The sequence below is a fragment of the Cydia strobilella genome, chromosome Z, assembly GCF_947568885.1.
Source record: "Cydia strobilella chromosome Z, ilCydStro3.1, whole genome shotgun sequence".
Lineage (NCBI taxonomy): Eukaryota > Metazoa > Arthropoda > Insecta > Lepidoptera > Tortricidae > Cydia > Cydia strobilella.
The window spans coordinates 46974379-46987702 of NC_086068.1; the positions used below are offsets into that span (position 1 = coordinate 46974379).

Sequence of the window (13324 nt, forward strand, 5' to 3'; positions counted from 1 at the left end):
AGTACTATTTTCTTTTGGTAAAGTCATGCAGTGGGCTGTCGAATTTACAGCCACTGTTATGTCACCAATTAACGTTCTATCTAGAGAGTAAAAGATAGTCATAGTCATTTAGTTTATTATTATTATAAGCAATCATTTTGTCCGGTAAGCATTTACCCACTGATACAATGACCTATAAAAAGTGCATACCTAAGAAACAAGTAAATGTTTACTTAGTTTAGGCAATGAGGATATAATAAGATAGAGCGGTATATACTGTCATAGTAAATTTAGGTATTGTTATCAAATTTCCATGAGCAACTGAAAATATAAATTCGTTCGGTATTAAAAATTTTAACTTGACCTGTACTTATTTTGAGTTGAATCTATGAATGTACTAGTATTTAAGTATAAACTATCGTATAATTACCATTGTTTGAAATAAATAAATATTATTTTAACGTGCTGTAATAAAATAACATTGATTACAAAATCAATCTCTATTTTTGTAATAAGTATGTATATGATCTCAACTATGGCGCTGATACCTAGAGGCCAATTCAACCTTACATTTTGACATCATAAGAATATCTAATGATATCATTTGGTTCTCATTCGCCCGTGGCTGCGCCTCGCTCGCGCTAATACGTGTATTACATGTATAACAAGTTTGAGCTAAACGCACGCGCGAATGATAACTACATACTAAATAATGTTATTTAATAGATAGATAATATATCATTATCATGTCAAAGTGTACATTTGAATTGGCCTCAAATATCTTAAGTATGTTACTGAAATGTATATGAGTATGACAATAGAAACATTCCAATGTGAGTACATTATTACTTCTTCTTGGTCTTGGTTTGCTGTTTCTTCGCGTTCTTCAAATGTTTGAAGGGTCCGAGCGCTCGGCGCACCATGACGCCGCGCCACCACGACTGCGCGCGAGTGGCGGCACAGCGCAGGCGCATCTCGCGCGCCAGCCGGGCCGCGCGCTCCCGCTTGAACGTCAGCCAGCCGCGCATCTCGCCCTCGTGAAGGTCGTACTGCAAGCACGTACCAGAGACTGGTAAGTAATAACTAAGACGCGTACGTGTTTAGGTAGGTTCAGGCAAAGGTCAGTTAAAGAGTGTCTAACTATGAAAACCCTACAAAAACAAAAATAAGCCCTTCTGAAAAGAAACTTCAGATAATAAAACATATCGCCTCGGCTACTATTAAGTACCTTAATATATGTATACTTATACTTACAACAACTTTAAACATTGCGTTTGTTAAGGTTGTTGTGCCAAACCACTTTGGCAACCTAGATTGTCTAAAGATTAATCTTCGGTTTTTGATTTAAAAGTAAAACAGACTGACAGGTTGTTTAGAAAGGATACATTTAGGATAAGGGAAATTTGAAAAAAAGAACCATATATTGTAGAAATACTATTAATGGAACACAGGCAATACGTACCTACTTGACTATTGTGACTACCTAGTCTACCTACTCCCGATATTACAAGCTTCCATAAGCCATGGGAACCGCTTACCATCATTTGAGATGTATTGCCTGTATGCCACTTTATTAATTAAAGAGGTATTTGTAATCGCCGTTATCGATAAGAAGTAATGACTAAGCCTAATGCCTAATTACCTATGTACTTACTAAATGTTGTAGTTGTTCCCTGCACTTAACAGCCTCCATGTACACATCTCGTATGTTTGCTAACTTTACATTTATCTTGGCTAAATCATCAGAATATCGGATTCGCCAATAATCAGAAACCTCTTCACGTTCCTGTAATAGAAATAGAAGAGTTAATTATTTAGCTATATACGGACTGTATACGAGGGGCAAACTGAAAGTTTTTAGACTAGGGAAAACTGTAGCAATTAGAACGTCACTCTTTATTGTAATGCGTGTTTTAACTCTTTTTGATCACGTGTACAAATTTTCATAAGGATAGGACCACCGTGAAACACACACGGCTCATTCTTCCAAAGCCCTTTTTGTATGGCGATTTTGGGTCCTCAGAGATTATGTATGAAATTTATAGGGTACACATCAGGATTGGTGTCATAAGTATACTGAGAGAATCAGAATCTGCTGAAATGAGTCTTTTTATTTTATTAACAGCACAACTACGATGTTACTTTTGACGACTTATAGCTATGATCATCTGTTAAATACAAAAGATTAAACTTAAAAGTGTGATCTTACTGCCTACTGAAGTAAAGATCCAAAATATCTGCTTTTTCCTCACACGGGTCTTCAGGAGGCCTATCAAAATATGGAGCAAGGTTAAGGGTGCCTTGTGTTTGTTACCTAAGAACCAATAGAATCACTTCATTTGTTTTCCTCGCTCAGTGTGCAGTGATTCTATTGGGTTCTTCGAAGGCACAAGTTATTTTATTTGGTGGTGGGTAACGTAGACAACTATATATCTGGCTGTCGTTGGCGAGACGCAAACACGCTGTCGCCAAAGCGAAAGCGTATTGTCACCCAGGCGTAGCAGTGCCTACATCTTCGAGGTGTTTGAGCCGCTTCCGTTAATCCGTCCGTTACGTGTTAGCCTATATTGACACCTGGTTGACGGCGAGCCGAAGAAGTGGGAGGCGTTGACTCGTTGCTGATATTTTAAGTGTGCTCCAATCCAAATCTTACCTTTATTTGCAAGAGAAACGCCTTGACCAGCTCGGAGTGCACGCGCTCTTCGTGGCCGGGGCTTGGCGCCGGCGCCGGCGCGAGCGCCGCGAGCGGTCGCTGCCATCGCGTCTCCGCCGCCTCCGCGCGCGCGCTCAGCCATTTGTCGGCGTAGCGCAGTCGTGTGCTCGCGTTGAGAAGATCATCCTGAAATAAGTAATAAAATAAAGCTATACATATATTACAATTTTCGGAAAGGTAATTCATCTTTGAGTATTCACTTGCAAATACTAGTTTGCTTTGTCGTTTCAGTAATTAAGTTGTAACTTAAAGTACGTATAAAAAAAACAACTGTAACTGTAATTTATATAACATAGGTGAAGTTAACTTCATTTTGGCCAACCCGCAATCAAAAAGGCGATGAAAATATATGAAATTGTTAACCTAGGTATTAAGCGTAGATAATAAGAGTTGATTTGTCTTGCTATGTCACAATAAGGGTGACATTTTCATTTGTGAAAAAACCCTTTTTCTAATATAGATTTAAAAAAAAAGTACGTATACGCTAAGTAGACTCCTAAGTTTTACGTCAAGTATGGCGGTGACATATACATATTTCCGCTAAAAAGAGTGCCTGCAAAGATTGCTTACAGACTAACTAAGCAACTTCGTGAAAGTACACAGGATGTAACAAAAATAGTGGGGATCTGTTTAACGCATTCACTGCAAGGGGCGGGGCGTGGCCTAGGAACAAACTTGTATGACGATCAACGCACATGTGCGTTACAACGCAATTGGTTGCTGTGAATGTGTTAAGGGCATATTCGTTAACGTGTTCTGATTAGGAAAAAATATAAGAAAAATCTTTTTACAAGCTTTTTATTAACTTGCAATTTACCTATGTATGTAATATGTATGTAACATGTTTGTAAGGGTCAAATTTTGCAAGTTAAATTTGACCCACTTCACGGTTTCGGATGAAGCTGAAAATTTGCATACATATGTAAGTCGGGTGACAATGCAATATTATGGTACCATCGAGCTGATCTGATGATGGAGACAGGAGGTGGTCATAGGAACTCTGTGATAAAACAACGCAACCAAATTGTGTTTGGGGTTTTTAGAATTGTCTCGATGAATAATTAGTTGCCTGTGGAAAGAAAAGTACAGTCAGCGATAAAAGCTTGTACCAAAAATGAAATTTTTGCCAATAACTTATTTTACCTATCATATTTATTATTATGTTTGTATCACATATTTATTATTTGAATCTGGAAAAAAAATCGTTATGTTTTTCTGTACTTTAATAAGTATATTAATCTGAATAAATACCGGCAATCACTGTAATTGAACAGTCAGCTGCAGAGATAATTGTCCCCCCTGCATAGAAATTTGTTTACAAGGAGGGTCAACTATTTCTGCAGCTGACTACCTGTACCTACAGCAGTCGTATTTTTAGAACACAATTCGAAAAAAGCTGTCTTGGAAATAACAACCTTATAATGTTTACTCAGGTATACCCGGGTAAGACCGGACTATTTTTCGGCGAGTTGGAAGGACGTCACAAAAAAAATTACGCAATTCTCACTAACTTTTACCTACAAATGTTTAATGCAAATGATAAAAAAGATAACTAGCTTTTATTATTAATTTACTTAATGCTTCTTAATAAAATAGTTTAGGAGTAATCTACACTCAAAGATGAATTACATTTTTTTATAACACCAAACTGAAAAACCTTATCGGACTAAGATCGGACTAATAGCAAATTCCAACTCTAAAGGAAGGAGATTATGTTGCATACGTTGAAAACGTCCGATCTTTTGCCAATAAAAATATTTTATGAGAATAATATTTATTTTCCAAAAATTATGGGGGGAACTAACTTTTTATTGTCGTTTTTAATCCGATCTTACACTTGGCAACAAATTAAGGAGATTTTGTGGTTCTCAAAGTTTTCTTGGTAAAGGGATCCTACAGTGATAGACCGGATCCTACAGTGTATGTCTTAGAATATTAGAGTAGGTATATGGAAATGGGAATGCAGGAATATGTCTTAGTGTACAGTGCGGTGCGACATAAAATAGTAGAAATTAAATGAGGGCGTCACTTTCTACGTAACTGTCACATTTTTGACGTAAAATGGTAATGGCATGGCAACAATTTAGTATGGAATATTTTTACATAAGTAGTTCCTTTTTTTTCTCCTATTTTATGTCGCACTATATTAATTAATTTGTTTTTAATAAATAAATAAATATCAGGGAACATCTTACACAGATCAACCTAGCCCCAAACTAAGCAAAGCTTGTACTATGGCTGCTAGGCGACGATATACATACTTAGATAGATAATACATATACATAGAAAACACCCATTACTCGGGAACAAATATTTGTTCATCACACAAATAAATGCCCTTACCGGAATTCGAACCCAGGACCATCGGCTTCACAGGCAGGGTCACTACCCACTAGGCCAGACCCGTCGTCCTTCACCGGCAAGGTCACTAGCTACTAGGCCAGACCGGTTGTCAATAATCAACTTTTATTTATATTATCAGTCTAAGTATCTACTTCGTTAACTTTTTATTTTATTTTTAGAATTATCACAAAACACATAGTATAATATGTCATTGAGAAAAGATTGGCAACCAGTTGCCTTATCAGGTGAAAGATCGGATCTCAATTTACAGCCTTCGTATGGCAACTTTAAATAAACAAGCCACGCCGTCGTCGTATACCTAAACTTCCCATTATTTGATTTCCATTATAATGTTAGACAAAATGCTACCCAAAAACTGGTTTAAAATTGTAGGTTGAAGACGGGATGAAATGGCGTCTTACATTGTATTGCTAGTGACGTAAAACAACTACTATTTTGGTAGCAATTGCGATCATATGATCTTACCCTCCATCCGATCTTATCCGGGTATACCTTATTATGGATAAGCCTTTGTACGACAGATTTAGGTTCTTACATGAATTTTCTTACATGGTTTATAAATATTCACGTTATTTTTACAAAGAGAAATTAAATGAATCATTCTCAAATTCTTCATTGAAATAGGCCAAATACATATAAATAGTTTAACCAAGCAACGAAGAACGGAGAATAATGTGCTGCAAATGTGTTTATATGTAGGTTGTACATCCTTAACACAAGTATTGAACTATAATTAAAGCGTGAAGGATTTGTAGGAAAATATTTAACAAAGGATTTAAATAATTGTAATTCAACATTTTTTTTTAAGCTAGTACAAAAAGATAAATATCATGACCGGTTGTTAACCATTGGACAAACCCTGAAATCCCATGTAGGGTTACTTCTCAGGAATGCTCTAACTTTAATATTTTTTTAATTAGAACCAAAGATAAAAAAATAAATTTTCAAGCAAAATTTATTCCAATGATCGACAACAAAAAGAAACATGCTGTATTGGCAGTGTTTTTGACAATTTGTTCAAAAATGTGCGGCATTGATGACATTTGTCATAAGTCAGAATCTTATTAATGTCATAAATAAAAAAGATAATCAATAAGGTCGAAGAAGGTTTCATACTATGTATTACCTCAGGAGCTATTAAAACATACAGACTGATCCAAAGTAAAAACTCGTAATTTGTTAATTTCTTCGTAACCGCTACACCGGTTGTTATGATACTTGGTATACTGATTCTAAATACCCTAATGCATATGTACATTTCGGCTTTGTCCAATGGCTAAGGACAAATTTAGAGGAACGCAAAAAAAAGGTTTACTTACTGGATTATAGCACCTTAACCCTTAAATGCATAATGATGTATATATGCATCGTATATTTGATGGTCCGTGGCTCAATATGCAGCTATCCAAAATCACATTTATTACTTTTATACAGCATGACACATCTATTTCAATTTATTAAAAAGTTATACAAAAAATCATGCATTTAAGGGTTAAGTAATTTTAAAATTAGTAATTAACCGTTTTTTTGCGTTCCTCTAAATTTGTCCATGAGTGTAGGTATTTACACTTTATAGGGTGGAACATTTCTAGAGACTGAGCTGGCCGCGTAGCCAACATGCCAATCGTTTGTACGCTCCTTAGCGGTCGAAACGCAACTGTCACTGTCGCACTAATACGGAAGAGTGATAGAGAGACACGAAGAGTTTTGTTGTCGTAGCGTTAGCGATTGTCACCTTGGCTAGGCCGGCTGAAAGACTAGTGATCTACAATCGAGTTATTATTATTATTATCGTGAAGCTGGATTAAAAAGTAAAACAAAATCATTTAAATGAAATATTTTTATATCAGTGGCAACCCCTACAACCACCAAACCCCCTACAAAGTTATTTACATTTTAAATTGACACGTCATTAACTTAACTTTAGATTCGATGCTCGGATCTACTTGCTAGGGTTGAAACATTCAGATTTTTGCACTAATGTTTAACAAGCTGTATCTCACAAACGGTTAGAAATATTAACGTGATTAATAATTGAAAAATAAAGTACGTAGCCTAAACAATTCCCCGTTTGCATAAAAGTCCTTCATTCTGTTCCACTCGATATGTACGACCCAGCATACACAGATTTTGAAACAAAAGTTGTCACTCCTGTACATAGTTAATAGTTATAATTATAACAACTTGTGTTAACTACTTTAAATGTAGATAAGGGCTCGATCAGAAAATTTGACTTTATAGCCCTTAATTTTAAAAATCTACAGGAAAAACGTGTGCCTAATTGCATTTAGTACTTAAAAGTAGTGAGTAAAACTATGTAGCTAACTAGGTCAGAAACTATTTACTCGTACATCAGTTTACCTAAATGTTGCACGCGCATTTTCGTAGTAGTCCGTCTATGCGTCGTCCATATATCATAGACATTTTATTAAAAATAATATTTAAACACAACGTACATATTATGTAGTTAATGTATTGTTAATCAAATTAACGCACTAGTGCGATAATAAGCTAATTACGCAACTATGTCGAAAACTTAAAGGGCCATATGTTTTTTTTTTTTACATATGTACTGTAAAACGTTGTACGATACATGTGCGAATAGGTAATTCGCAACTTGTGTCGACTTATAACACTCCCTTCAGTCGTGTTTTAATTTATTGCCACTCGTTGCGAATGCATACAGCCCGCCTGATGGTAAGCAGTTACCGTAGCCTATGGACGCCTGCAATACCGGAGATATTACACGCGCGTTGCCGACCCTTTAAAAACCAGTACACTCCTTTTTTGAAGAACCCCATACTGTAGCCCCTCGGGAAAACCTCGGCAGGGAACTCATTCCACAGCCGAAGCGTCCGCGGCACAATACGCGACCGTTTAGGTGCTAGGGTGTGAGGATGAACACCCTGCCGATGGCGAGCGGTGCGGTGATAGAAAGCGGCCGTTGGCATCATGTCAAACAATTCTTCAGAGCACAGCCCATTGTACAAGACAAGAGGCGAAGTCTCTCCTTAGACTTAAAGGTTCAATACCGCTTGTGAGTATAAAGGGCCATTTGTACTGTAAAACGTTGTACGATACATGTGCGAATAGGTAATTCGCAACTCGTGTGTGTCGTGTTTTAATTTATCGCCACTCGTTGCGAATTTCCTATTTTTCGCACTTGTAATGTACTATTATTGGATTACTCAATAACTTCATAAAATATGAGACGAAGACCGTTAATAAAAAAAATTGTACGTTTTGGCACGCAGGTATAAATTTCAGGTTTACACAAAACCTTAAGGGTCTCCGGCAAGCTCGGTTCTCCATACAAACGTAGTTCCGCTCTCATTTTAAAACGACTAGCTAGATTGCTCTGAAACTTTGTACTTATAATAGGATAAGGTATATCTATGTTTGTAATTAGTTTATGTAGCTTTAGATACGATAGTTAAAAAAATACAGCGAATTTAAGTTTTCCATACAACTTGTGTTTGCTCTATTTCGTTTGTTTTAATATAAATTCTAATTCGGCCGAGCTTGTCGGGGACTCTTAACAAATTACACACCTAAACCTTTCTCAAGAATCACTCTATTGATAGGTGAATACCGCAGTTTGTACTTGAGTTTATCGCGAACATACATACATACAGACAGACGCGGCGAGGACAGGATATAAGTAGGTCCCCGAAATATATAAGTATACAAGAATAGCTCGTTTAAATGTGTAAACTGTAATAAGGCGACGACATGACTTGTCCACATAAAGATATCAAGGATCTGCTCGACGTATTTAGACAGGCAGAGTAAGCTTATATAACAGATTTTCTTGTTAAAACTTTAATCTTACTTTCAGTTTGTCTCGGAGAAATGCAACTTTGGAAGCCGCGCTGCGAAGTTCTTGCACAAATTGGTTTCCCATCGATTTCAGTTCCCCGGTAATGGCTTCTCTTTTTCTGGGAAGAAAAATAAAACGCGTTACACTGAGCTGTTCATTGAAGACCTGCGCCATGAAACGGAAACGTTCGGGTTATATATTTGATATTGACGTCAATGCGTCGCGCTCAGCGCATGATCTGTTGCTAGTGTGAGCGCAATCCAACCGAAGTATCGTTTAAATACGTCCTGCATGCGGGGTGGGGTGTAAACAAACACACAGCACACTCCTGCCACCACACTCGCTCCAAAAAGTTAATGCTATCTTTACTTATGACTCTATATAATTGTGTCAGGACTTAAGGGGATTATTAGATCTATTTTTGTTATTAGATCTATCTGCTGAACACCCTTAGGAAATGGTTAAACTCTCTTTCCTACAAGGCCACTGAAGACATACTAAAACCCTTGCAATTATGCTCCACATATAAAGGATCACTCTCTCTCTCTCTCTCTCTCTCTCTCTCACACACACACACACACACACACACACACACACACACACACACACACATACACATATGCATATACATATAAACTACCCGGAGCATTTCTGTATGTTAATTATGTACTCATATAGTTCTTTGTGCTTAATAATCTTTTTCATTTCTCATGCTCTGAAAGAGGGTCATTGTTGTTCTAAAAGGTGTGCAGAAAATGATACGTGTCTGCACTAGAGCATTTTACGTTCGAAGTACGATTTTTTTAAATTTTTTACGATATGCAATTGAAATTTGAGTTTAAATGGATTTGTTATACAATTTCCATTGTGATATTGGACTCTCTTCATTCCATAAATAACGATACTTTTGCCTGAATTTTTAATTGAAAGTTCCCTCAAGAAATACTATAAAAATGTATACTTCGTCATGTTTTTGAAAAAAACACATGCATTTTACTTTCCTCGTATTCGAAATGAAAAGTAGAGTGTTTAACTCGGGTGAAAGGCATCGTTTCTGCCTCGGACTATTGGCGCTCTCACTGCGTTCGAGCGCCAAGACACCTCGGCCGAAATGAGTGCCTTTCATCCCTTGGTTAACAATCTACGTACTTAAAATTATATTACCTAGTATTAAAATTTGCTTCTACTCATCAGATCTGTATCTTACGTATCTCTTATGTTTAATACCTCTCACAGTCCTCACGACACAGGCTCGCCCTAGTGTGAGGCCTATTGTTGGCTCTATATAGAAACTGTTGTACTTACATATTTTAAGTAAGTTTAATGTTAATTTACTGATGTTTTGTATCAATTTGGAAGATAAATAAATTTGGTATTTGTATGTGCCTAATAATTGCCTATCATATTTAGACTTTTTAGGAGGCCGGTTTTCTGTTTTACAGAATGTTAGAACTTCGTTACCAATCATTTAAACTTAATGAAAAATCTAATACCGAATTTTAAATGTAGTACTCATTTTACTCCACCAGGCTATGTCACCTTCATTACCATGTCTCTCAGCCCTCACTATATGTAATGGCAGGGCTTACTGTCGCAGCCTGTCGTGCGCCAGGCTCGCGGCGGCGGCCACGTCACCCCGCCGGCGCAGCGCCTGCACGGCGCGCCGCAGCGCCCGGCACCGCCCGGCTTCCACGAGCTCCACCAGGCTCTTCGTTACCATTTCCCTCACCACCTCACTGTATTCAGATAAGAAAGCGATTAAACTGAGATTAAATGTTGACTGCTACGTACAATTAGAGGTAATTTCTAACTTGTGGCGATTGCTTACTTTCCACAATTGCATGTCAATTCTCAAATAACTTCGGTACCTACTAGAAACGTATAAATAAGGATGGATAAATATAGATTTATTTGTCATGATTTGACAGTACGTAGGTATGTTGTCGTTTATTCGGGTTTACTTACTTACTTACTTACTCTTAATGCAATGGAGAGGCAGAACGAGATATTTTTTAAATTCCCTTTATTATTATTTTCTGTAGGTGTTTCAGCCGACTATCATTAACTGAGGAATTAGTGCTGCGGCCTCCATTAAGATACCACCAGATTATTTAAGGTGATACTTATAACGCGTAGGGAACCGGCCTAGTTAATCTCTAATGTGATACATAAACCATTTGTGAATACATTAAATAACTTTTAACAACAAAATAACCATCATATTTATTGGTAACTATTCGTCAGAAGTCACACTTCACAAAATGTTGCTTAGAGAAAATGCGAAAGTTACCTAACACACATATAAAAAAATCGGCCAAGTGCGAGTCGGACTCGCGCACCGAGGGTTCCGTACTTTTTAGTATTTGTTGTTATAGCGGCAACAGAAATACATTATCAGTGAAAATTTCAACTGTCTAGCTATCACGGATCATGAGATACAGCCTGGTGACAGACGGACAGACGGACAGCGGAGTCTTAGTAATAGGGTCCCGTTTTTACCCTTTGGGTACGGAACCCTAAAAACACAAAATTAAGTATTATAACCGTGCCTGTAATAGTTTGTTTCCTCAATTTTTCCAGAATCCCATAATTAGATTTTGACCTGACACCCCTGACGGCAACGTACTCAACTCCTTAAATAATCTGGTTGTTTCGTTCGAACAAAATAGAATTTTCCAAATCGGTCCAGCCATCTACGAGAAATCGGAGAACATACAAAAGGGAATCCTTAGAAATATTAGACATTTATTGACCGGGATATAGACCGTCAATATAAGTCTAGTGAAACTAACCGTGAATCATTCAAAACCCTTAGAAATATTGTCGGTTAAATACCCTGAAAAAGATGTAAGAAAGTATAGGCCAAAGGTAAGGTACAAAGAGTCAATTAAGTATAATAGGTAAAGAGAGCCCTCTTGAAGCATTTTATGGAAACTCATTTGAAAGCACCATCCATGATTTGCACCCGAAACTAACTATAGGTATGTATGTGTGCGTGCACATCTACATATGCATCCGTACGTGTACTTTCATCCTACATAATATTAGGTCTACTTGGGCGGTATACAAGTCAATTTTTTGTTTGATTTCTTGTAACTTATCAAAGATATTTGAGTAAAAGATATTGAACAAAACAAATGACTCGTAAACCGCCCTAGTAGACCTAATATTATGTAGAAAAAAGGTTTTAAAAAGTGGAATGAATATAACAAAAAGATATTAGTAAAGTAAGTATTTTTATTACTTTCAATTTGGTATACAAAGATAGTAGGTACCTTTAATAAGAGCGGGCGTAAGTACCAAGTATGTATTTTGATTCCACTGCTTGCAGCTTCTGACTCTATATGCATTTTCTTTGCAATAATTGTCACATTAGGAGAATTTCGGGTAATACTCCACGCTCTGTAGCTCCGTACACAGTTTGCTTTAGATATTCTTCAAAACACATGAATAATGATGTGATAATTCGGATCCATCTTGTAGTTTAAGAATTTCAGCCCCATCACTGACACATGTATTATCTCTTGTCTAAGCAGGTACCTCCATAGATGCGCTCTAAGTTCCTCCCACGTGTTTTTAGTGGAACCAAATCGTACGATTTTTTGCAGAATGTCATCAGACATGTTTGTCGTGAAAAAAATTAAAATTGCGCTATTATATTTTCGAACATAAAATTGTCTTTTCATCGCTCGCTGCAGTGAGCGCCAACGATGATGGCTGTGTTGTAATATTGGGAGGCTAATTTCCCTATTCTCGTTTTTAATGCTTGCTCCATATTTTTACTTGGTTACACTTTAAAATTAATAGAGAAAAAATTACCTTATACTATAACTGTTTTCGACATTTAATTTGTCTGACAGTAAACAACAGTGTCAACAGTTGCTGGGTAACCAACCAACCAACTAGGTATATGCAACCTTCTCTTATAGTGACATCTGGTGACGTAGTTTGCAAAATCGAAAGCATCGGAAGTCGACTTTACGCAAAAGTAGGTTGTCTGGGAGCAAGATATAGAAATCGCCTGCATCTTTACCAAAGAGTAGTATAATAGATCTTTACTGACGTTAACTAGTGTCCCCGTAATAACATATACTAATCTATGGTATGGTACATCTTTTCGAGTGACTGCGATCTTTGGCCTTACTAAACCTTTGGCCTATACTCGGGGAGATGGTGATACCTTTTGATATTTAACACATGTCAGTTAAGGTGGTTCGATTTTCATACAAAATTCAATCTGCTTTAATTAAGGCACTACACACTATTACTACACAAATATTTGCTCATTTATCTACTTTCGAATATTCGTTTGCGCTAAATTAATAGAAAAACTTTGTTTCATACAGAAATCATACATAAATCAACGTAATTTTTTCATCAATTTTACGTATGTGTGTGTCACAAATGTCGTGTACAAATACGTTGCGTGCGGCGTTGCCACTCTATGA

The 13324-nt window shown here is 36.9% G+C and overlaps 1 protein-coding gene across 1 annotated transcript; it reads right to left on the minus strand.

Moving 5' to 3' along the window:
• Positions 1 to 809: 809 nt before the first annotated feature.
• On the minus strand, positions 810 to 12499 carry LOC134753776 (dynein regulatory complex protein 9-like). The gene is made up of 6 exons (XM_063689715.1): positions 12417 to 12499; positions 10466 to 10612; positions 8889 to 8994; positions 2633 to 2818; positions 1634 to 1765; positions 810 to 1028 (listed from the first exon to the last, which is right to left on the minus strand). Exons 1-6 carry the CDS (start codon positions 12497 to 12499, stop codon positions 825 to 827), a joined length of 858 nt encoding a protein of 285 aa, XP_063545785.1. The 3' UTR covers positions 810 to 824.
• Between the last annotated feature and the right edge of the window lie 825 nt (positions 12500 to 13324).